At 45.6% G+C, this 26684-nt stretch overlaps 1 protein-coding gene across 2 annotated transcripts in view; it reads right to left on the bottom strand.

The window, feature by feature from the left end:
- The window catches only part of MYO5B (myosin VB), a 389410-nt gene that overhangs the window by 106620 nt on the left and 256106 nt on the right, over positions 1–26684 (bottom strand). For both annotated transcript variants that reach the window (XM_047764561.1, XM_047764553.1), the window contains exons 8-12: positions 25939–26046; positions 22046–22155; positions 15394–15659; positions 615–696; positions 2–142 (exon numbers count right to left, since the gene is read on the bottom strand). In XM_047764561.1, the coding sequence (XP_047620517.1) occupies positions 2–142; positions 615–696; positions 15394–15659; positions 22046–22155; positions 25939–26046 (707 nt within the window). The remainder of the gene's footprint in view (position 1; positions 143–614; positions 697–15393; positions 15660–22045; positions 22156–25938; positions 26047–26684) is intronic.

Genomic DNA, 26684 nt, shown 5'->3' on the forward strand with positions numbered 1-26684 from the left:
CCTTACATTCTTCATCCAACAGGTCCAAGATGCCCAGCTTAGCCTCTATGAGGTCGATACAGGGTTGGTTATCATAAAAATCAATCAAGGTCCAAGGGATCTGCTCCTTCATGTACTCCTCTTGCTCCAGCTTGAATACATGCTGGTATAAGAAGTGAAAGGTCAGGGTGACGGAACCACAGACACACCATAACATTCAACTGCCCTCAGCCTCAACCACATGGATGCTAAATCCCGGAGGGTGGTACACCCTTGCCAGAAATGGCTGGGGAACACTTCACAGTTGGGACAGCAGAAAAGCTCAGTGAGATGATCCTCATTTCCAGGTGAACCTTTCCCTAGGATATTCTAATCATCACCTGCATTGTCATTTCTCAGCCAGCTCCAAGAAGCCTCAGAGCTGGCCTGCAATTGCACAAATATGCAGAAGCTGAGACTCAAAGCCAAGCAGAGGACCATGGACCCTCTTAATCCAGCTGCTCCGATTCATACCTCCTTCTGAGCAGGGCAGCAGCTGCCTAAAGCTGGGGCACCATGGGGAAACCAAGGAGTCCGGGCTTCCTGTCACTCCCTGGAACAGAAAGGACACCTCCCAGCCCAGAAATCAAGCCTACCGAGTTGAACTGCTGCTGGAGCTTCTCGTTTGCATAATTGATACAAAACTGCTCAAAGCTGTTCACCTCAAATGTTTCGAACCTGGAGAATGAGAAGAGGAGAAGACAGAGTCAGGGATGTCTGCTTTTACCAAAGGGATCACAGGATCTTCAGCAAGGCTGCCTTTGTCCTCTGCCCCCATCCAACTCTACCCTTAACCCCAGCTCAGAAGTTGTGCTGCTCTTGCGCCCAAAGAGACACTGCTACAGAAATCAGCAGGACAGAATTCTACTAAATTAGGAGAGGGAAGATAGTTTTGCACAATCAGAAAAAGTACCAACAGCAGGAAAATGTGGAAAAATCAGGTATAAAAAAGAGAAAGTCACCCATGATTCTGTCACTCTTGTTAACCACCAGCTATATTTTGGTACATTTCTTTCCGGTGATTTTACGTTTTTGAAGAAAAGTAGAATTATACAGAAATTTGTACCAGTACTTGTCATTTAACTTTTCTGTTCGTTTGTTTTTTTTGTTTTGTTTTTTTTGCCTTTTCTAGGGCCGCTTCCGTGATATATGGAGATTCCCAGGCTAGGGGTCTTATTGGAGCCTTAGCCACCGGCCTACGCCAGAGCCACAGCAACTCGGGTTCCGAGCCACGTCTGCAACGTACACCACAGCTCAGGGCAACACCGGATCCTTAACCCACTGAGCAAGGCCAGGGACTGAACTTGCAACCTCATGGTTCCTAGTCAGATTCATTAACCACTAAGCCATGACGGGAACTCCATGTCATTTAACCTCTTATTTGTTATTTAACATTTCCTCATGTCACTGTTTTTCCAAAGCATCATTTGTAATGTCTGCCTCATGGACCACTGTGTGAGTCAGAGATGCTATTTTAGGCCTGGGGATTGCACAGGTGCCCAGGTGAGGGACAAGTGGGGCTAAAATTTAGTTGGTGGCTCCATCAAGTCTGAAAGAGAGTGTTGGCTCCAGAGGGTACATCTTTTCACAATTCACACAAAGCCTCTTCTAGGGCTGGCAGTGGCTCCCATGCAGATGAATCATAATTTAACCAATCACCTATGGCAGGACATTTTGGTTCTTTTTTCAGTTTTTAGCAACTATCACTGCTGTGACAAATACTGTGTATATGTCTTTGAACTCACAATTCTTTTCTTTTCTTTTTGTCTTTTCCTAGGGCCGCACTCGTGGCATGTGGAGGTTCCCAGGCTAGGGGTCTAATTGGAGCTGTAGCTGCCAGCCTACACCACAGCCACAGCAACTCCAGATCTGAGCTGTGTCTGCAACCTACACCACAGCTCACGGCAACGCCGGATCCTTAACCCACTGAGCAAGGCCAGGGATCAAACCCACAACCTCATGGTTCCTGGTCGGATTCGTTAACCACTGCACCACGACGGGAACTTCCGAGTTAATCTACATTATTGACGAAAGAGCTGTCACGCACTAATACTCCTGGTGAGGGAAAAGGGGTTCAGACCTGATTGAAGTACAGGGCAACTTTTGGGGTAATAAAAATATTCTATATCTGGATTATGACAGTACACACACAATGTAATGTTTATCAAAAAATCGTTGAAATATACCCTTCAGGTTGGTGCATGCTATTTTACATAAACCCTAAGTCCAATGTGAATTTAAAACACAAAATCCTTAGCCAATATTAGGAGAACAAGATGCTTTCATACATTAGGAGGCTGGGATGGAGGTAGGGTGATAACTTAAATCGGTTTCATCTTTCAGGAAGGTAGTTTGCCTCTACTATATAAGAGAACGGACTCTGACATGGTAATTTTCCTTCTAGAATAACATCCTAAGAAAAGAATCATGGGAGTTCCTGTCATGGCTCAGTGGTTAACGAATTCGACCAGGAACCATGAGGTTGTGGGTTCGATCCCTGGCCTTGCTCAGTGGGTTAAGGACCCGGCGTTGCCCTGAGCTGTGGTGTAGGGCACAGTCATAGCCTTGGTATGGGCAGTACTGACCTCTGTGGTTATGACTGCCATGGACTGTCCAGGGTAGCGTGGTTATACGTTCTCAGCTTTGACACCTTGGAGCAGATACTTTCTGAGCTCGTTCTTTCTTTCTTTCTTTCTTTCTTTCTTTCTTTCTTTTCTTTCTTTCTTTCTTTCTCTTCTTTCTTTTCTTTCTTTCTTTTCTTTCTTTCTTTCTTTTCTTTCTTTCTTTTCTTTCTTTCTCAGTATATATCCATCTACCCATCCCTTTCTCCATCCATCGTTCTGTCATATTTTCTATACATCCTAAGAAAGTTGCAGGAATCACTTTATTGCAAATACATTAGCAGAGCATCATTTACTAGATACAGGGGCCAATAAACCATATATCCTGTGGGTAACTTTCCTGTCTTTTTTTTTTTTTTCATTTTTATAATTTCTGAGCTTGCATGCTTGCTTTCCTTCCTTCCTTCCTTCTTTCTTTCTCTGTCTCTCTCTCTCTTTCTTTCTTTTTACCTTTTTAGGGCCGCACCCTTGGCATACGGAGGTTCCCAGGCTAGAGGTCTAATTGGAGCTATAGCTGCAGGCCTACGCCACAGCTACAGTAATGCCAGATCTGAACCGCTTCTGTGCCCTACACCACAGCTCAGGGCAACGCCGGGTCCTTAACCCACTGAGCAAGGCCAGGGATCGAACCCACAACCTCATGGTTCCTGGTCGGATTCGTTAACCACTGAGCCATGACAGGAACTCCCATGATTCTTTTCTTAGGATGTTATTCTAGAAGGAAAATTACCATGTCAGAGTCCGTTCTCTTATATAGTAGAGGCAAACTACCTTCCTGAAAGATGAAACCGATTTAAGTTATCACCCTACCTCCATCCCAGCCTCCTAATGTATGAAAGCATCTTGTTCTCCTAATATTGGCTAAGGATTTTGTGTTTTAAATTCACATTGGACTTAGGGTTTATGTAAAATAGCATGCACCAACCTGAAGGGTATATTTCAACGATTTTTTGATAAACATTACATTGTGTGTGTACTGTCATAATCCAGATATAGAATATTTTTATTACCCCAAAAGTTGCCCTGTACTTCAATCAGGTCTGAACCCCTTTTCCCTCACCAGGAGTATTAGTGCGTGACAGCTCTTTCGTCAATAATGTAGATTAACTCGGAAGTTCCCGTCGTGGTGCAGTGGTTAACGAATCCGACCAGGAACCATGAGGTTGTGGGTTTGATCCCTGGCCTTGCTCAGTGGGTTAAGGATCCGGCGTTGCCGTGAGCTGTGGTGTAGGTTGCAGACACAGCTCAGATCTGGAGTTGCTGTGGCTGTGGTGTAGGCTGGCAGCTACAGCTCCAATTAGACCCCTAGCCTGGGAACCACCATATTCCGCAGGTGTGGCCCTAAAAAGACAAAAAGACAAAAAACAATAATGTAGATTAACTCTTAAACATCTTTGATTAGTTAGTACATGGAAAATGTTTTCACTTGAATTTTAATTTCTTTGATTACTGACAGAGCTCAACACTTTTCCGGATGTATGTACTAGTTATCCATACTTTATTGTCTGTCATGGTAAAGTGTTTTTGGCTTTTAACTTGTGAAAAATGAACTCGTTTGAGCTTTTTGCACTTTTTTTTTTCCAATTTTGTTGAATAAATACATTAAACATTACAAAAAAATGACCATCCTCAAACATTGTTGTCAAATAAAAGGACAATACAGAAAAATAGGAAAGAATAATCTCAGAATAATAAAAAAGATGAATAATTTAGCTGTAGCCCAATGAAGATTTGACACTGGTCCAGAGTCCAACATTAGGGAATGTGAATGTAGTAATTTTTTAAGAGAGCCCTTTATACTTTAGAATATCAACACTGTTATCAACTGACCAACTGAAATGTCTGTAGAACTGCTGGATCAATGGAAGGGGGTGGGGGTAGGAAGGGGTGGAGTCTGCAGGTGGGACAGGTAAAGAGATGAGATAAGCATAGCAGAGCCGGGTGCGGTCCCACCTACAGGCCTTGGATGCTACAATGAAGGCTTTGGATTTTACCAGGAGCAAAGGAGAGAATTTGAAGGATTTACAATTAAGAAATAACAACCAGATTTACATCTTAGAAACACTGCAATTTGTGAGAAGGTATGCATAAGGTAAGGCAGTTACTACTAGAGTAGTCATGCAGGCAAGATCCAATCAGGGCACGACTTAGGCTGGTGGTGGCCAAGTAATGGGAGAGCTCTAGAGACAGAGAGGAAGGTAGAAATGAGAGGACCTCAAATGACCAACAAGGTGTGCAGATGAGAGCCACTTGTACAACTGTACCACTGAACAGATGTGGTCACCCACTGGGAGCATTGTAACATCGGCAGCTTTGGTGGCAAGCAAGTGGGGCCACCATGTTGGCAGAGCGAGGGCATCAGGCTGAGGGGGTAAGAAGGATCCGAAATCTAGGAGGAAGGGGTGCCTTTTTCTCATTCACGCAGCAGGCTGAATGAGCTGGCAGGGGCCCTGTTAATAAGCAGCTAGAGATCGCCAGGCCTCAGATGCTCCATGAGCTCTCACTGAACGCCCACGACCAACACGAGTAGGGGGCTATTACTAATCCCATCCTACTATTGAAGAAACTAAAAACCTTCCCAAAGTCAGAAAGGCAGCAGAGAGAAGAGCCTAGAGAGAATGATTTCTGAGACACATTAACTCAGAAAGGAATAAAAGTTTCATTTAAAAAAGTTGATCTCAGACACAGCTCTGATCCTGTGTTGCTGTGGCTGTGGTGTAGGCTGGCAGCTACAGTTCCGATTAGACCCCTAGCCTGGGAACCTCCATATGTCGAGGGTGTGGCCCTAGAAAATACAAAAAATAAAAAAACGAAAAAGTCGGAAGACTTTTCAGTGTGGCTCAGTAGGTTAAGAACCTGACACAAGTCTCTGTGAGGATGTGGGTTTGATCCTGGGCCTCACTCAGAGGTATAAGGATCCAGCACTGCTGCAAGTGGCAGCGTAGCTCACAGACGTGGCTCAGATCTGGTGTTGCCATGGCTATAATATAGGCCCGCAGTTGCAGGTCCAATAAGACCCCTCCTAGCCTGGGAACTTTCATATGCTGCAGGTGCAGCCCCCAAAAGAAAAAAAATGTTTAACTTAAAAATATAGAAGAGAAGATAGAGATGACTTGGAAGGGCTGAGGACACGAGGATAACTTCCCAGAGGAGGAAGTGTTTGAGCCCATGGAGATGGGGAGCCGTGTGACACTGATGAGAAACCTGGACTGGGGGCATAGCCTTCTTCAGAACCTTCATAACCTTCACATAGATAGCCCTCTCACTCTTAGTATGGACAACTGAATTTTCTCAGTCTTATATAAAATTATGCCAGCTCTTCAAAATAGCTTGTACCCCCTAAGTGCCAACTCCCAAGTGGAGAGGCTGGATGCTGGTGGTGAAGGACCAGTGCCCTATGCAGAAGGACCAGCCAAAGTAAGTGCATCAGAGATCCAACAGGGCCAGCTCAGTGCCCAGAAAACATCAGGCTTCTCCTCCTCCTCTGTGCCCACCTCCCCCACCAACCTGTGAGGCAAGAAGAAGGGGGAAATCGTTCTGAGATCAAAGGAGACGACCACATTAAAGAACAGCCTTTGGTCATGCCCATGAAAGAGAAGTAATTCTAGGTTAATAACACAGGATCAAAGATGCAAAGTCCAAGCTGGAGGCATTGTAGACCAGGCAGGAGGGAGGCACTGTGTCTGCCAGTCATCACTGGGATCAAGGTCTCCCAGCCCCAGTAATGGTCCTACAGACGGAGTTATGTCTCTTGGAACCTCATTTCCTTCCTGCACAATCCTACCACACCCCAGGAGAGACTGCTGAAGACAACAGCCGAGCCCTAGAGAAAATTTAATTAATAAAATCCAGAAGAAAGATAATAGAGCCACCCCAGCAATTGGCGAGATAATAGCAACTGGGTGTGCTCATGGAGCTGTACTAAGGTTCACAGATAAAGGATTTAAATATCTCCCACTTGTCACTTTTTAAAGGTTTACATTGGTAGCACTCCACAAAGAACATTCTCATTAATTTGAGATGGCCCGAAATTAGCTCATAATTTCCCCATTTCTAAGATATTATCTGGTAACAATTCCTCTGCCGTCTAGTGTAATTACTGCAATGCTGGAGGGCCAGAGATAAATGAAGGGCTTGGGTAGCTTGGAAAATGTCTAAGACAACTGACCTCAGAAAACTGCAGTAAGAGCGAGAGGGCAACTTCTCTAGAATGGAATTTATTTGTAGTCATTCTTACCATCAATAGAGATGACTTTTTAAAATAAACACAATGGGTCAATTTATAGTTCACAACATTAAAATATCACAAAGAAATTTGTATATGAGAGGGAACTGGATATCTCCTATAAAATCAATGTTGAGAATATTTAGATTAGAATCCTTGGATGAGAGGAAGATCAAAACACAGAACAAGATTGATGCTGAGATCTGAGATGTGTACCCACAGTGGTTCCATTACCACCCCTATTTCAACGTTCTGCTGTTCTCAAAATATAATGGAAACGAGGACAATTCTCTTCTCATTCTATCCAACTTCAGGGTGAGGTAAGAGACATAGTGCCTCTATAAAAATAAGGTAGTGCCCACGGGAAAGTGAAACTGCAATAAAAAGAAGTCAACCATCACTCTGTTAATTATTAACCACAAACCACTCACTCCAGAGCAGAGAGGTAATGAGATGCTCTGAACCCTGGGAAACAGTTTTTCCCCTGGAACATGGCTCAAAAGGAACTAGAATTTCTTAGCTCTTCTCTGTCTTTCTATTTCACCAAGATCACTCTCTACCCTCTACCAAAGGCCAAAAGAGAAGATATGTGATATAAGTTAGACCTAGAAGGGGGGCTTCTAAGGAATGATTACTAAAAAGTCAAACAAATCCTCTCAAGGTCTCCCAAGGGCACCTTGCAGTCTAGGGAGATGCTTCTGATCTCCTTACTGAACAATCCCAGGGTACCAGCTGTACCTTAGAATGGCAGGACTTGAATTCTGCACCTGTGCTTCTCTCTATGCCCAGATGCCCCCTCATAGGACTTGTCCTTCAGGAAAAGCACAGTCCTAGACATTGCTCACTTCCCAAGGCCAAGAACAGTTCTTCCTCTAGAGGACCTAAGTCCATTCAGTCTGCAGTGTACTCCAATTCCTGGCTCCTCTCTGTACCTGGAGATCTGATATGGGACAGGAAGATGTCCACCACATGGTAAACCTTTCCCAATCCATCAGTCGACTGTCCCAAGAACTGAAGGGCTGAAAAGAAGAACAAATCATGGACCCAGCCCAGTGCAGATATTAGGAAGACAACAGGAAACCAGTATATGAAACCTCCCAAGTAGCAGAGATTTTTATGTGTTACAGGATCTTAAAGGAAGGTGAGTTCACAGGGGTGCTGGCAGAGACAGAGACAAATGGGACTATATCTGAGCTTTAAGAGTACGTAGTGGTGCCTGGCTCTAGGCATGTTCCAAAGGGCTACATTGGAGCAATTCTAGAAGCTGAACTTGATTTGCAAGCACTCTGAGTCACAAGGCTCTCCTGGGAGACTCAGGGATTCCAGGAAGAACCCAGTGGCTTTGGGTGATGTGCTGTATCTGAGAACACTGGGGCCAGCTGTGCATGTCCACTCTGAAGAAGACATGTCCAGGGCTCTTCTGGGCCACTCAAGGCAGGGTCACCGTTCACAGGCTGTAGGGTAAATTCTCTCCCCACACCCCCCCATTCTCCATGAAACCTTCCCATATGGGGCAGACAGGGGATGGGTAGTTTTCTCCAAATAACTAAATTGGATTGTGAAATTATGTATGTCTTTTGATGAATGAGACTGAGAAAACAACGAGACGAAAAATTTCCATCAGAATGATGAAGGCAAATCATGAGCCTAAGAAATGTGCTTAAAATATACCATTAAAGGTAACTTAAGAAATGGTAATATTTGCAATTCATATTTATGAAAAGGGATTAATATCCAGAATATGTAAGTCCTGCAACTCAAAAACAAAAACAAAAAAACTTGCTTTAAAAAGAGGAAAAGGAGGGAGTTACCACCGTGGCACAGCAGAAATGAATCTGACTAGTATTCAGGGAATGAGGGTTCAATCCCTGGCTTCGCTCAGTGGGTTAAGGATCCAGCATTCCTGTGAGCTGTGGGGTAGGTTGTGAACGTGCCTCAGGTCCCACGTTGCTGTGGTTATGCTGTAGACCTGCAACTGTAGCTCCATTTTGATCCCTAGCCTGGGAACTTCCATATGCTGTAGGTTCGGCCCTAAAAAGCAAAAAATAAATACATAAGTAAATAAATAAAAAGAGCCAAGAACTTAAAACATTTCTCCAAGAAGATACACAAATGGCCAAGAAGCATATGAAAAGATGATCATTAATCATGAGAGAAATGCTATCAAAACTAAAAAATATAAGTATCACCTTACACCTACTATGATGGCTACTAACAACAAAAAAAAGAAAAAAAAAAGAAAATAGTAAGTGTTGGTAAGAAGAAAATGGAATCCCTGGCACTATTGGTAAAAAAGGTAAAATGGAGTAGCTACTATAAAAAACAACATGAAAGTTCCTCAAATAATTAAATATAGAATTATCATATGATTCAGCAATCCTATTTGTAGTTATATATTTAAAAGGTTTAAAAGAAGACATATCTGCACCCTTTCCTTGTTCATTGCAGCATTATCACAGTAGGCAAGAGGTAGAAGCCACCTGAATGTCCATCAATGGATGGATAAACATAATGTGGTACCTGCACACAATGCAGAATCATTCACCTTAAAAAAGAAGGAAATCCTGTCACATGCTACAACATGGGTGAATCTTGAGGATATTATGCCAAGTGAAATAAGACAGTTACAATAAGATAAATACTGCATGATTCTACTTACATGAAGTATATGAAGTTGTCAAACTCAAAGAGACAGAAAGTAGAGTGGTGGTTACCAGGGACTGAGAGGAGGAAAGATGGGAGTTGTTTAATGGAGACAGAGTTTCAGTTTTTCAACATGAAAAAGTTCTAGAGATCCATTGCACAATAATGTGAATATACTTAACATTACTTGTATACATGAAAATGTATACATAAAAACAATTAAGATGATAAATTTTATGCTATGTGGCTTTTTAACTATAACTGAAAAATTTTTTTAAATCTTTTTTTTTTTTTGTACTGAAAAAAGGTGGATGCTAACTCAAAGTGAGGAACTACCACAAGAGACACAGAAACTAACACAAGGGCAGAACAGGGTATAAAATCCCAACAAATCCCATTTCCTGCTTTCTGGAGCCCAAACCTCCCTGTCCACCCCTGCATTCTCTCCCCACATTAGGCAGCCTCAGCTTTAGGCAGAAATCTATCCTGCCTTGCTCCAAAGTCTCCTAGGCCAACTGTCCTCATCAAGAATGAACTGGCCATAGCCAAAGCCTCCTGCTACTTTGGCATTCTGAAGGCTCAGGTCAAAGAAAATAAATGTGTATTTTGCCCCAATTGGAGCCATTTATTTCCTGTTGCCTCCAGGAGTAGAGAGGAATAAAGGATCACGACTGCAGTTAATCAAGCCTGTGGAGGCAAGTGCTGGTTAATGCATCATGGAAAGGAACCCCCAGCTGAAAGCTGACTGGCTCTCTCCAGTTAATTTCCATCCCCTGCCTGGTAAGAAACACCCTTCAGGCAGCTTCACAGATCCTTGTTAAGGAAAAGAGCTTGGCTTAGGTTGGCTAAATTGCTCTGGGTGTTGCTTGCTTTGCACTTTTTTGGAGCTGGGGCAAGGGAGCAAGAGGTAGGAAAGCCATGTTTTCTCCCCAGGATATGGGGTATCTGGAAATGTTCACAAGACCCTGAGGGAAGGGCCTCTGAGCAGAAAGCTCACCGTGGTTGTGCTGGAGGCAGCTGGGCCCCTGCAAGTGATTTAGACACTCACAGTCTTTTCTACCATCTGAACTAACCATCGGTCTGAACATAATGATGAGGGAAGGTATATGTTTATGACGCTGGCTTGTGCACTGCTTGCTTATAGATATAGAAGTGAGTATTTATTAGCTCTAGCTGCTGATTCTATAATAAGATTTTCAACATCTATAGAAAAATCTGGAGTGGCTCAGCTACACTATAGAACTCTTTCCAGGTGTCTCTAGAATGAGCCAGCCAGGCACTACAGTTCATCTGGGCAGTTATCCCAGCTGAAGTCATCAGTGCCTGCTTGTAGGGGAGGGGGCAGAAATTCCACTCTTATGTGTCTGCTTTGCACATTTCTAGCCTAATTCAGAGAGGAAGACAACTCCCTATTCTTCTCTTAATCCGTGGGGTTTAATGTATTCAGAAACCTCACCCCACTCTCCTCCCCCTTCTCCCCAGCTTCCACATGCCCTCTTTTGCATACAGGTGACAAGGAGAAGTAAGAAAATCAAAGACATTAGGTTATCCCAAGGACATCTTCCATGTGCATCCCCGTCCACCCATCCTGGGGCTGAGAAACGATGAGTGAGGCAATGAGACAGATGGTCCCCTCCCTGTCTCCAGGGTTTGATGGTCAGGGATGTGGATAGGAAGCTCAAAAAATAAAACATGTTCTGGAGTTTTCAGATCCCATGAAAGATGACATGCTCCCTACAGAGAATCGCTACCCATAGCCATTCTGTAAAGAAAGCCTTAAGACAGGCATTTGTTTGAAACTGGAGGGAGGTTCTTAGAGAGGCAGAGTAGCAGGCATGAGACCCACTTTCAGGCAGCTGCAAGCACAAAGGTCAGTGGATTCCTGCAAGGTGTCTTTTTTGAAAGACACTTCTGGAAGGTGTCTGAAGTCCAGAGGAAATAAGGCAGAAAGACCCCATGACTGAGGAAGGCAGACGACAGTAAATAGCTCAATGCCAATCCCAAATTTCCACCAAATGTTGCCCATTTTCTCCCAGACTGAGAAATGACATCACTGACCTGACAGATCAGAAACAGTACCTTCAGATTCAAGCCACCTGCTTTCCTGTGAAGATTTTGGTTTTAATCTCTTAAGAGTTCATTATATACCTTTCGACCAGAAAAGAGAGCCCAATTCATACAAGGATTTCTCAGCCGACCAGAACCACCGAGGAGCACACTTCGTATGTCCAGGGTCATCTGCAAGTGTTTTCTTGGCAACAAATGGCCCAGTTAGATGGCAGCTTCTAACTCAGAACTTCCCTTACCCAACTGCCTGCAAGGGTGTGAACCCAGCACTGAGCACCCCGAGGGATAGAGGAGGAGCCTCAAGACATTTCTCTCTCCCCAGGAGGGGCATGAATCATTTCCTAAATGTAACCATTTTATGACAAGGTTTGAAAAAGCAAATCACCTTCTAGAAAGAACAAGGATTTTTAAAAAAGAGAAAATGAGGAGTTCCCGTTGTGGCTCAGTAGGATAAGGACTCGATGTCTCTGTGAGGATGCAGGTTCGATCCCTGGCCTTACTCAGTGGGTTAAGAATCCAGTGTACAGGAGTTCCCATCGTGGCTCAGTGGTTAGCGAATCCGACTAGGAACCATGAGGTTGCAGGTTCGATCCCTGGCCTTGCTCAGTGGGTTAAGGATCCGGCGTTGCTGTGAGCTGTGGTGTAGGTCGCAGACGTGGCTTGGATCTTGCGTTGCTGTGGCTCTGCCGCAGGCTTGTGGCTATAGCTCTGATTAGACCCCTAGACTGGGAACCTCCATATGCTGCTGGAGAGGCCCTAGAAATGGCAAAAAGACAAAAAAAAAAAAAAAAGAATCCAGTGTACAATATCACATGCTGTCACATATGGAGTCTAAAAAAAGACACAATGAACTTCTTTTCAGAACAGATACTGATTCACAGACTGAAAAACTTATAGTTTCCAAAGGAGACAGGTTGGGGGGTGGGGGGATGCGCTGGGAGTTTGGGATAGAAATGCTATAAAATTGAGTTGTGATGATCACTGTACAACTATAAACGTAATAAAATTCATTGAGAAAAAAAAAGAATCTAGTGTGGTCACAGATGCAGCAATGGCTGTGGCACAGGCCACAGCTGCAGCTCTGACCCTGGCCCAGGTGCTTCTGTGTGTCGCAGATATGGCAATAAAAAATAAATAAATAAATAAATAAATAAAAGAGAGAGAGAGAGAATGGCACAGTGTGCCCAGAAGGAAACACACTGTTTCCAAAGGAGACAGGTTGGGGGGTGGGGGGATGCGCTGGGAGTTTGGGATAGAAACTCCCCTTGAGACTGGTACATGGCCCCATGCTGCTGGGCCCTGCCCTCCCTAGAAATCTGTCGGATGTCCTCAAAGGAACCCATGGCCACACTCAGATGAGGGAGATGCAGAGGTCAGCAGCTGGCACCCGAAACAGGAGATGGAGTTCAGTGCCATGAACAAGGCACTTTCAAACTACTGACAAGGCTTTCCTCTGATCTCTCTCCCCTTTGGGTTGTCACAGGACCTTAGAGAAAATAAACTCCATTATAAAAATTAAATGGCAAATATGAGCACAAAATCCCAGCTTCCACATACCTGACCAATACCTCCAGACCCTGCAGCACCAGGAGCCCCACTCACAGAGACCTCCCCTGCCCCCATCAATAAGCAAAGCATCTCCCTGGGGACCCCTGGGAAGGGAGGAGCTGTCTGTTCAAAGTAAAGGCACTGCTAAGACAGTATGTATGCACAACAGAACTGAGGCATGCTATTACAATACATGTACATTTTGGCAGCACTGTGTCACAATATTATTTTTACATAACAACTGTAAGTCTGTATGTTCATCTTCCCAAACTAAAAACTCAGTAAAAACAGATTCTTGCCCAGGAAGATGAAGGGAATCAGGTCAGATGCTGCAGCCTGAGTTTGTCAGTTTTTGGGGAAAACCAAATACCTGAAAATACTCATGGCAGAGAGAAGAATGATACAGAATTAATTACTGACATTCCACATGGCTTTCTCCAGAGGAAATGGAAGGGCTGAGCCAAAGCAGGCACTCGACTGACCAGAAGAGAAGTGGCAAGTCCACCATCACCTGGCTACAACCCTGCACAGCCTGGAGAGCTGGTGTTCTCCTGCCTCCCTGGATCCGTCTCCATCACACTCCTCATCGCCAAGGTGGGAGCCCGCCCAACTGGGGTCTTCTCCCTAGGGGACTTCCCCACTGCCTATGTCCTATTCTCTCTTTGAGAACTCCAATTCAAACCTCCCTTCCCCCACGAAGCTTTTCCTGACTGTGCCAACAAGTATGCACTCTTCTGCCTTGAAACTCCTGCAGCACTAAGGGTCCAATCCCTCAAATCTGCTACAATGTCTTCAGTTGCCTTTTGTACTATGCAGCTCGTGCCTGCCTGTGACTTAACTCTTTAGCATGTTCTAGAGGCCTGTGTGATGCCAGAAATCAAGTTTCCATCTTCTTCCATTACTGCCACAGCATGTGACATGCTTTGATTTGTGTGTGTATGTGTGTGTGTGTGTTTGTGTTTTTAGGGCTGCACCCACAGCATATGGAGGCTCCCAAGCTAGGGAAGCTGCAGCTGGCAGCCTACGCCACAGCCACAGCAACTCGGGATCCGGGCTGTGTCTGCGATCTCCACCACAGCTTGTGACAATGCCAGATCCTTGACCCACTGGGCAAGGCCAGGGATCGAACCTGTGTCCTCATGGATGCTAGTCAGATTTGTTTCTGCTGAGTCACAACGGGAACTCCTGACATGCTTTGATTTTAAGCCCAGCAATGAACAAGAGCAGCAGAGGTGGAGCTGGAATGGCCTAGCTTTGCACAGGGAAGCGACCACTTTTGGAGGAGGTTCTCCTTTACTGCAGCCTCAACGTAAGGCGAGTGCAGGTCAGCAGCCTACCAGGCAGTTGCTCCCACTAGGGCATCAGGGCTCTTGCAATTCTATCTTTCTATGGGTCCCCATTTCTATTTTAAGATAGAAGCCGTGACTCCTATGATATACAGATCTAGGAGGATTTCATTTATTATTAGTTTAAAGAGGGCAGGATATTGATCATAAAAGTACAGGGGAGGTTCCAACCCAGTCCATATCATTTCAAACAATTCTAGAAGAAACCAGAATGAACCTCAGAGAGACTGTGACTCAAAACTTCCTTTCAAGTTATGGAAACTGAAAACTGGAGGGGCTGTGATCTGCAGAGGGTCACTCAGCTAGCTGGTAATAGCAGTGGATCTCCTAATGCCTGGTGAAGTACACTGTCCATGTGCCAGGCTGCCTCTCCCTGCAACACATGCTGTGATAAGTAAGAGTTCTTTCTATTAGGCTAGAATTTGGAAATGAAGAGAAACTTCAGGAATGACCACACACAAGATCAATCTGTATTAACACTGAGCACAATTACGGTATTAAAACAATCACCTTGATTGGAGATAAAGTGAATGAGGTCAGATGATAGATTTAAATAAAATGACTGAAATATAAAACCTGAAGTTCACAGTAACCTCCAGTCCGACATCTAGCCAAGACACTGCCCTCCTGGCCTCAGGAACCCAGCTGAGAAAGGAATGTCACAGGGTTTCCCGAGCCAGGTGGGGGATATTCCTGCTTTAACAGGGTCCATTCTTCCTTGAGCACGTCCTCCATATTGTTCTCCCTGGCCTCTGACCACCAAGTGCCAGTAGTGACCCAGTCACTGTGACAACCAAAAATGTCCCCCACTCCCTTTCACACTCCCCCAGTCAAGAACTACCAGGAAGGTCTCCAAGGTCCCTGTGGGCTCTAAAATGCCAGGAGGAAGACACATGCGATCGGCAGGAGGTGGGGTCAGGCCTACCCGTAGATGTCCAGGACTCCGATGAAGGAATGCTGCTTGAGGCTGGTGTGCAGGGCTTTGTTGATGTGCTCCACGATCCAGCCGAACAGCTGGGCGTAGATGTGCTTGGCCAGTGCGTTTCGCGCGTTGACCACCTGCTGCAGGGACATGGTCTTGACGTAGGTCTCTGAGGTGGTGACCAGCTTGCGATGGCACAGCCAGTGCTCCATCTGGCCGTGCTCCACCCCAAGCAGTCTGCAGAAGTTGCTTAGGTGCTCATCCCCGGGCTGGAAGAGAGCCAGGACAAGCATTCAGGAGGGGTGTGGGGGGCAGGCCCACTATTCCCTCTCCCCTCCTGCCCAGGGAGGGAAGAAGCCCCACCCTAGGCCTCCCCAGAGCCCCCTAGCCACTGTTCCAGTCTTTTCATGTCCTCTCATGCCACTAAGGGACAATCAGAGCCCAAAGGGTGTTGCTCAAACCCATAATACCTGCTGATAACCAAATTAGCAGCAGCACTTTTATTTTATTTATTAATTTACTTATTTATTATTGCTTTTTAGGGCTGCACTCACAGCACATGTCAGTTCCTAGGCTAGGAGTCGAAATAGAGCTACAGCTGCCAGCCTCTACCACAGCCACAGCAACATGGGATCCTACATCACAGCTCACGGCAACGCCAGATCTTTAACCCACTGAGCAAGGCCAGGGATCAAACCTGCATCACTATGGATACCACTCAAATTCATTTTTGCTGAGCCACGACAGGAACTCCCCAGCAGCGCTTTTAAAAACGACCCTCCACTATTCTGGCCCCTCCTCCACTGCCAGCTGGCTACAGTGTAAGTGCAGGAGGGGGTTCCTGAGTGAAGGGAGCCGAATGAGAACAGATAGCTTAGGAGTGGAAAATCCATGAAGAATAAGGAGCCAGGAGGCAAAATTGCAGTGAATGTAGCTTCCAAAAGCATAGTTCCACATGCAGTGCTCAATCTACAGCCTAGAAAGGGCTCCTCACTTTCATGCATTACCATTGACTCACATCCGGTCTAAGAGCTGTGTCCTTGGAAACAAGCTCAGAGCTGAACCCCCTGCATGACGACAGTGCACAGGCACTGCACTGTCCCAAGTTCCCCAGCAGACTTGCGTACATCTTAGCCTCAGTGATACTAAACATACCAACCAAACTTATTTACATTCTTGAAGCATTTGCCATTTGGGGAGAAGAGTGAATCTACGTAGAAAGCCAAGACAAGAGCAAAAATAAAGAACACATTTTGACCTGGGAAGATCACTTGGAACACTGAAACTGCTATCCACATTTAGAGCTGAGAAAAACTGGCAAGGCCTCCAGTTTAAATCCCTTCTCTATACAGGTAAGAAGCTGAACCCTAGAGAAGTACAAGAACTCACCCAGGTACTTGGCTGCCTCCCCCAATGCATCTGACCTTGGCCTTTACTTACCAATCACATCACCTGGCCTCTGAGTCACTAATAACCAAGTTACCCGCAGAGTCTTGTCTTACTGTGCCCAAATGTACAAGTCTCCTGGGTCACCCTTGCAACCCACTCACAACACACCCATGGAAAACCTGCTTTTCTTCTGGAGGCTCTTCTCACCTGTTATTCAATCCCTCACCTAAATCCCTGTAACGAAGCTGAGAACCCAGCCATGAGCCTGCTGGAGGGCTTCATTAACTCTGAGGCTGAAAAGGAATCCTTTAGAACTCACGTGCCACCTCTGAATGGCCCTAAACTGCTTGTAGGACTCATTTGCTGATGAGCCTGCCATGTAAGATGTAAATTGCAGGCTTCTTCAATGAAAATTAATACCGATGACTGTACCAATACCCCAGGCCATTTTTTCCTCTTACAGATAGGGAGGGAGTGGGATCATCTGGGAGTTTGGGGTTAGTAGATGCAAACTATTACATTTAGAATGGATAAGCCATGAGGTCCTAGTGTACAGAATAGGGAACCATAATCAGCCTCTTGGGATAGAACACGACAGAAGATAATATGAGAAAAAGAATGAATATATTTGTATGACTGGGTCACTTTGCTGTACAGCAGCAATTGACACAACATTGTAAATCAACCATAATAAAAAAATTTTTAAAAGGAGTATTCCTGGGAGACAGCCTCCATCTACATAATAGAAAACTGAACTAGACCTGGATCTATGCACATATAAAATGCTGCTATACAGAAAAAAAAAAAATCCATCTACCCCAATACACACAATTGCAAAATAACAAAATGTCAGAGAAGGAAAGAACCTCCTGAAATCATTCAGGCCAGAGTTTTTCCAGAGTATGGTTTGTGAAGCAATAGGTACAAAGACCATTAATTGGCTTTACTCAACAAAAGGGGGCTGGGGGAAGTGACACCAGGTTAAACACAGCAGAACTGGCTTGCTACTGGCATCCTGTTAAACACCAAGAGAACATGTCCTGAACTTAATGAACTTAATGGACAAAGGATACTTATCTTCTTAAGAAACTGCCTTAGGAACTGGGAACCTAAACTGGGTTAAGGTTCCCAGGAAAATACTTGGGAATTGTCATTATAATCCAATTCCCCTTATTTTTCAGATGAGGAAAACGGGGGCAAGCAAGTATCCCTGACAGTGGCCCAGAGTTCCTAGCCAGGCCCTGAAGGGGAATCAGCTTGGGTTGGGTGGGTGGTATGGAGAGGTCCCTGTCTTTTCACCCACTCAGCAGGTGTGGCTGCCATGGCCACTTCCCCTGGCCAACAGGCTTCCACTCTGCAGCTTTACTCACCAGCCCACCCTCTCCTGCAAACAGAAAGCCCTATGTGATAGCGTTAAGTGCTATCACAAAGTGGGGACATCTTTGGCGGGCAACAGGTTCAGAGGTGGCAAGTGTCCAGCTTGTTAATCTGACCTATTTCTAAGAAATTCTTAATTGCTAGGCATAGCATTGCAGCTGGATTCCCTGACTTGTAAATGGCCCACTAGCAGCAGATGTGCTCGCCCAAAGCCTGCCCACAGACTCTCTCCCCTCCCTGGCATCTCCTGGGTGAATGCAGTGGGAAAAGGACCACAAGTTCTGGAACTTTTTTTTTTTTTTTGGATGCTCCCACTGCAACACGGAAGTTTCTGGGCCAGGGACGGAACCTGCACCACAGCTGTAACCAGAGCCACAGCAGTAACAACGCTGGATCCTTAACCTGCTGAAGCAGGAGGGAACTTCTAGAACTTTTTGATGATTACCTGCCAAGAGGTTCCCATCCACTGCAGTGGGGTGTGGCTTGTTCCTCTATTACCCCCTTCTGACTGTTGATTAAAGGTGCTAACTGAAACTGATTTAACATCATGCAATTACATTTCAACTTAATTAAATGATGCTAAATCCATTAAAGATAGCCAGCATCATAGGCAGCAGATGATTTTGTGGGCCCATATCGCCAAATTCAAAAAACAAATTGCCTCTGGTGTCCAACTAATTGCAGGCTGTTGCATCTCCAAGGTAACTCCGGCAGTCATGGAACACATTTTCATGCTTTAATTAAAAATAAAACCTCCTGAACAGAAGGCACACTGCATCTGGACAGACAGCCTCTCCAGGAGGAGGTCCACTCTTTGCACTTAGGGAATAAATCAAAGCCCATTTGAGCGGGACTTTGACTAGCAACTATTTAGTGAGGCATTTCTCAAGCATACTCTGAATGCCCAGCACTGTGCTGGGCACTGATGGGGGTCATCAGGCCTGTGGAGGAGGACAGCTCCCACTCCAGGGACTGATGGTCAGTAGGAAAAGCAAGGGTGGCGGGAAAGTATGCTGGTCAGGCCCTGACTTGGCTTCGCCATCAACCATCACTGTGACCTTAGGGAAAAAATTGCTTCCCTCTGGGCCTTAGTTTTTCCAACCCTGTGGCAGGAGAGGGATGCTCAGAAGGTCCACTCTAGCTCTACCAACAGTATGATGATGAGAGTCAAGAACTCAACCACATGAGCCCTGTGTCCAGGTGGGTAATATCACCCCCACCCGCAGGTGAAAAAATAGACGCAGAATGACAAGCAACTACTAGTAAGGGGCAGAACCAGGATTTGAACCCTGGCAGTCCTGACTCAGAGTTCTCACTCTCAATCAGTTCTCGAGACAGCCTCTGAGCTGGAGAACAATGTAAGACTTGCCTAGACCCGGTCCCTATGCTCAAAGTCCTTTGACTTCCTGTCATCCCATGTGAGGATGTGTCCAAACCCTCCTCCTCCCCTCCCTTCATCACCACCTGTGTGTCCTCCATTTGCCCTTCCCCAAGGGGGCCCTGATATCCTACTATTCACACAGTCTTTACACACACACACACACTGTGTGTCAGGGGTGAAAGAGTGAGCACAGGAGATGTGGTCCTGGACTTTAGTGGGGGAAACAGGCACTGATCAAATGCTACCAACAAACATTCACTTTCCTTCTCACCTGAAGGTCCCCACAGAGGCTTGTGTGGAAATGGGCTACACAAGCCCGAGTTTTGGCTTCTAAAGAGGCCTGCCCTGCCCCCAGCCACAGGCACCCGGGAATTCACTGGCCCTGGTCCTCATGCCTCACCATCAACCCCGCCAAGTTCTTAGGTGTGCATGTCCATTTGCTCACTTGCATCACCCGAGCCTAGGGAGCCCCCATCCTCCATCCTTCAGATTCACTGGGCATCTGCCAAGTGCTGGGAAACATGATGGGCACCATGCTGGACACTGGTGATACAACAGTAAGCAAAACAGTCCCTGTTCTCATTGACCTTGGAGTCTCATGGGAGAGACACCACAGCAAGTCATCACATAATAAGTGGAAGATCACCACCATGCTAAGTGATACAGGGGAGAGGCACGGATGCTATAGGAGTCCACGATGGGGGGTGTGATGAGGGTGAGACCTTGAGAAGAAGGGGCCTGGGGGAAGGGTGGGGTAGAGGCCAAGGAAAATCTGTCCTCTTTCCTGCACTTCAACAGCCTAAAGCAGGGGTTTTTCAATGCCTAATGTTCCTAGTCTCACCTGTCCCTGACACTAGGCGAAGTACAGCTGCCCTAAGGGACGAGGGGACATATGCAGGGACCTGGGGGGTGGGGAGGCACAGACCCTCTGTGCCCTTCTCATAAGGAGCAATGTTTCACTGGCCTTAAAGACTCAGGCTTGGGGAAAGTCTGGCCTGCAGTGGAAGCCCATCCACCACCCAACTAAGGCACTCCTCTACTCACCTCAACCCATTTCACAGCATCATCATCACCAAGCCATCGTCCCACAACACACACACCCCCCATGTGCCAGGGCACCGAGCACTGCCCAGCTCCAGCATTCCCTGCTTTCACACTGAGTCCAGTGGGGAACCTCTCATGAGGCTGCAGAATATAAATTTCTTTCTGAATCACAAAATATTTTGGCCCGGAGGACTCTCCAAACTCAAGGCTCTTTCTCTTTTAGGGAAGACATATGGGGGTGGGAGAGAATGATGATTATGGCCACATGCCAGCTACTGTTCAGCTCTTCCTCTCCCTCAGGGCAGGGCCAGTTTTAACTGGGTTAAAAATGTCTGCCCAGCTGAAAAAGCTTCAGCTTGTTAGTGGCCTGGACACAGGCCCACATTCATATTCTGTAGTCTTATCTTCTGTGTTTCCCCAGTATCTGGATATTTAAATTCTAAGTCCTTGGTAGCAAGAATTCTATTTTGTACCTCCCAGGACTTAGCCATAAAGGAACGCAAAAGAGATGTAAAATAAAAAATGGCAGATTCACTACCTAAGGTCAGAATACCAGTTTTAGCTCAGCCAGAGAGCAGGACATACTAGGGAGAACATACCCCCTGTCTCTGCTCCTTGTAACTGGCAGGGCTCCACCATCACCCACTACTTATCCACCACACATAAGGAACTACACTGGGCACCAGAGAAATAAGTCATTAAGAACATTTATGGGAGTTCCCATTGTGGCTCAGTGGGTTAAGAACCCGACTAGTATCCACGAGGATGCGGGTTTGATCTCTGGCCTTACTTAGTGGGTTAAGGATCCAGCATTGCCTCCAGCTGCAGCACAAGTTGCAGGTGCAGCTCGAATCCAGAGTTGCTATGGCTGTGGTGTAGGTTGGCAGTTACAGATCCAACTCAACCCCTAGAGTGGAAACTTCCATATGCCACAGGTACAGCCCCAAAAAGGGGGAAAAAAAAAAAAAAAAAAAGCATTTCTGGAGCGCTTCATAGTTTGCAATACTGTCACATAGATGTCTCAATATTCTGCTTTGTATTGTCAAAGCCTTGGCAACTGCTGTCATCTCTCTGGTCTACCCAATTAGACTGTCAGCTCCTTGGAGACAGCCACCAACAGCCCTCCACATCTCTGCAAGCACAGGCCTTGGCCAGGAGCTCTAGAAACGAGTTGATAACACTCTGTAGGATACCACAGACCTCAGGGTACTTGGGAAATCAAACCATCAATTTATCGAGTAGCCACTAAATTCCCTGCCCTCGGCGATAGAAATTTGAAGGCAGCTGATGTGAAAAGGATTTCTTCTTTTAAAAAACATGAGGAAGGGAACAGAAACCATTACTCTTCAGAACAAATAACCTAGGAGTGTCCTCTAGGTGTAATGACACATCTCAGCTGTAGAACACAGTACAGGACAGAGAAAATTGCGTACATGTTATCGCTGGTGCTGGTGTGCAACTTACTGATATACTACAGGATTCACCATCACGCTCGGCCTGAATCTCCACATTTCCAAGGTGTAGGATGGAAGCAATTATCTTAAAAATGCTTATCTGATGGGACTCTCTCACTCCTGGGGGGAGAAAAAAAAGGAATGAATGACACTCAGTATCCACGGTAGGATAGAAAGGATGTTTTACCCTCCTTTTAAGGACTTTAGAAAAAATGATAAGGTTGATAAGGTTTCATTTTCCTTTCTGGGCTGATGACTTCTAAAATGATCCAGGCTCCTCAGCAAGTAATTAGCACTCAGAGTAACGGCTCAGAAGGCAAAGGGGGGCTCCTTGAACTAAGAGGGAAATTTCCTCTCGGTGATTGTCCTGATCAAACCAGATGGGTCACGCTACCATTTTAACTTCTCCAAGAGCCAAGGAGAGCCAGCCATCATGCAGACCCATTTTGGACTTCATTTCCACCATACACTTTATGGATGTAGTTATGAGTTTAATAAGAATGGCCATTTGTCTGCAGTCATTTTTCTCCCAACATAATATCCTGCAAACATCTGTGACACACATCTGCAGTGTCAATGGGAAAAAAAGAGGAGAAACTTCTCCTGGGGGTGCTGTTATGGGGCTGGATGGCCAGCTGGCTCTTGGCTGTTCCCACTGGGGCTGTCCCTTACCGCATTACCCATTCCTTCAGTTATGGATATGAACACCTACTCAGAACTGCTGGCAGCAAATGCCTGCTGTCAATGTTACTGTTTATGCATGTAAGCTTTCAAAGACGTGGATAATCTCTTAACATTTATATTCAGCATTAATATAAATTTCTTTCTGAATCACAAAATATTTTGGCCTTAAAAAAAGGGTACAGAATAATATAATTAATACTGGTCAACCAGTATTTAGTTTAAAAGACAATAATATTGTTCCTCAAAATCTTCCCCAGAGGCAGTTACTTATTTTTAAGGCAATTTTTTTTTTTTTTTTTTTTTTGTGTGTGTGTGCCACCCTGCAGCATATGGAGTTCCTGGGCCAGGGATCAGATCAGACCCACAGCTGTGAACTACACCACAGCTATGGCAACACTGGATCCTTTAACCCATTTGCTGAGCCAGAGATTGAACTTGTGTTATAGGGTCAGGGATTTACTTTTTAATTTTTATTACACAGTATCTTCAAGATACACAAACTAAAAAAATACAACAAATCCCTGTTCTTGCTTTGTCATTATATCCCCAGTGCCTGGCACACAGTAGAGGCTCAAAAACATGAGTGTGGAATGACTATATTGACACTTATTACACAGGCAGCAAGTACTTGGCAAATGTCTACAGAAATAGGTGCATTATTCAAACATCTGGTTTTATCCATACTAATAATTTAAAAAATAGCCAGAGGGGGAACAAGTTAGGCATATGTCCTAGTTCAGTGTAAGGGAGCAAGTCTGGCAAAAGGAAGACAGGTTAGAACCAGAGGCTGAAACCCAGGACAAGACGGGAGGCCAGATGGCTGTGCATCTGTGTAGCACTGGCTTGTGATCAGAGCTCATTGTGCTCCTGGGCAAGTAAGTCCCAGAGAAGTGCTGGGCAGGAAGTGGGGGCTGGGCCCCCTCAGGATGAGAGGTATGTCACTTTCCTCTCCCCTTCATTTATTCCCAGGAACCAACGCTTTGTCAGTTTGCAAAAACAAATTTCCAAAGACCTAACACACCCTGTCACAGTAGGACTGAAGTAGTAGATACTGAATGATCTTTGAATCTTAAGAGGAGTTAGGATTTCTGCACCACACTGACCAAAAAGTCCCTCAATACCGGATTCTCTGAATAAGCAGTACCTTACTCTGGGAAGCAGTAAAACAAGCAAAGAAACAAAAAAATCAAACACTGAAAATGAAGGAGTAAAATGGGGGTTGGCAACCTATGGTCTGTAGCCCACAGCCTGTTTCTGTAAATACAGTGTTATTAGAACATGGTCGTGTCTTTCCTTTTACATTTTATCGATGCCCCTCTGCACTACAAAGGCAAAGGTGAGTAGTTGCTACAGAAATCACATGGCTCACAAGGCCCCTAGATAGTTATCATTTTCCTTTAAAGGAAAAAAAAAAGGAGTTCCCGTCGTGGCGCAGTGGTTAACAAATCCGACTAGGAACCATGAGGTTGCGGGTTCGGTCCCTGGCCTTGCTCAGTGGGTTAACGATCCGGCGTTGCCATGAGCTGTGGTGTAGGTTGCAGATGCGGCTCGGATCCCGCGTTGCTGTGGCTCTGGCGTAGGCCAGTGGCTATAGCTCCGATTCGACCCCTAGCCTGGGAACCTCCATATGCCGCGGGAGCGGCCCAAGAAATAGCAAAAAGACTAAATAAATAAATAAATAAATAAATAAAGGGAAAAAAAGTTTGCTAATTTCTGGAACCAAAAAAAAAAAAAAGACAAACAAAAAAACCCAATGGACATGTTTAATAAAGAATAGGGAAGAATGGCTTATTAAAGTAATTACTTTCACAAATTCCATTTGCTTTGAGCATTCAAGTACCTAGTCCCCTTAGAGGGAACTGCATTCTCACTGGACCAGCTCATGCCCACTGCTCACACCAGCCCTGCATAGCCTTCTCTTTTCTGGGCAGAATGTAGTCCTGCCCAGCAGTCTGGAGAATAAGACAGCTACGTGATGCTGGGGAAATTAGGGGTCCCCGTTATCACTTTATTATCTCTCAGCTTCGAATTTGCTCCTCTTTGCCCTGCTTTGTCACCCTGGAGCTAGACCCTGTGAACATTTCCCCCTGGCCCACTGGGGGCATGTCACACTTGATCAATAGAGGGCACTGCAATGGCTCTGCAAAGCAGGAGCAGCCAGAAGACATTTGCATGCCTGGTTCTGGTCCTCCACAGTCCTCCATATTGCCCTTGGGAGCCCAGCAGCCTCCCAGGGGAGCTCCTGCTGTGTCCTCAGGTCGTGTTCCCCCATTAGCAGCTGCTTCTGAGACCTTCTGGTCCCACCACACACTGAGGCGCTGCAGGCTGCTCACACAAACTGGGGCTTGGCCCCATGCTCCAGCAGGTTCCTTCAACACCAGAGGGCTTTCCTGATCTTGGAGCAGCCCCATCCTCCTAAAAGCGCTGGAAATCTCAGCCCGGGGTGGAGGACTCTCCTAGTCAATAGTTTCTGCATTCGCCACTCTCCTCACCCTCAAGATAGCTCGTCTGCACTTGCTACGTCTAGATCCCTAAAGTCTCTTATGCCCCATTTATTAGTTATCTACTACTGCTCTCATGAACAGTTATTTAGAGTAAATTTCTCTGTTGGAGTGACCAGTGTGGTTTCTATTTCATGGGTATCCACCAATTACCCAGAGATGTGAACAGACTCAGGTTTCAGTGAAAAAGTCCTGGTTTTCTTTCCACATGCAGAGCATGGTGAGTCATATTTGGCTATTGGATAAAACTTCCATGATTTCCAAAGAACCTAAGAAATGCTGCTGTGGATTGGTCACTAGGACTCAGAAGCCAACTGTCTGTCTGTCAGGGAAGGGCTGGGGGAAAGCACAAGGAGCCACTTTGTGGATTGCAGGCTAACTTCCCAAGCTTTCCCTTTTCTGGCCAGAGGTTCCAGGAATTCAGCACTTCAATTTCCCAGTGACACGAGGATTGCCTTCCACCTACCACGTGGGGGCTCTTCTCCCCAAAACTGGCCGAGTGACTCTCAAAAATCTTATTGCGAAGAAAGGGCAACAAAGCTCCAGGCCATAAGCTTTGGAGCCTGAGAGTTGAGATGGAATAAGAGTAGGAAGACCTTCACCAAGGGCATGGGCGCTCCCCCACCAGCTTAGGAAGGGTGGCATGCACAGTGGCACAATGCTTTCTCTCCACGCAACCATCCCTCTGAGCCCTTCTCCCCATTCCTGGGCTCCTCACCAAGGAGAGTGAAGGCTTGTCGAGTCTTCTCGAAGTCCTCAGCATCATCCACACCCTCGATGGATGTGTCTCCTCCTTGTGACGCATAGAAGAAGTCCTCTGCACAGGCTGCGGTGGGAAAGGTGAGGCATCAGGCACAGGAGACACCTGGTGCATCACAGATCATGGCCCACGAGGATCCCTACTCCCGAGCAGCTATCCCAGGCCACAGTCTATCTCCTTTCAAATATCATCTTTCTTGACAAGGACAAATGGGAGAGAAAACTGAGTAACAAAAGATAGAAAATTACACCACACTAACAGAATCCGTTGCTGAATCTGTGTTAAACTGATACATGAAAAACATGGGAACATTCAAGTCATGGAGAATTCAAGTGACAATGGGATTCACTATAGACTTTTTTTTTTTTTTCTAATTATAGTTGATTTACAATGTTGTGCCAGTTTCTGCTGTATAGCATAGTGGTCCAATCATATATACATATACATTTTTTTTTCTTATACTCTCTTCCATCATGTTTCTCCCAAGAGACTGGATATAGCTCCCTGTGCTGTACAGGGGGACCTCATTGCTTATCCATCCTAAATGTAATAGTTTGCATCTATACCCCCAAACTCCCAGCCCCTCTCATTTCCTCTCCTTGGCAACAAATCTGTTCTCCAGTGAAATAAGTCAAAAAGAGACAAATACCATATCATGTCACTTATTTGTGGAATCTAAAATAGGGCACAAATGAACCTATCTA

This window comes from Phacochoerus africanus, chromosome 2 (assembly GCF_016906955.1).
Source record: "Phacochoerus africanus isolate WHEZ1 chromosome 2, ROS_Pafr_v1, whole genome shotgun sequence".
NCBI lineage: Eukaryota > Metazoa > Chordata > Mammalia > Artiodactyla > Suidae > Phacochoerus > Phacochoerus africanus.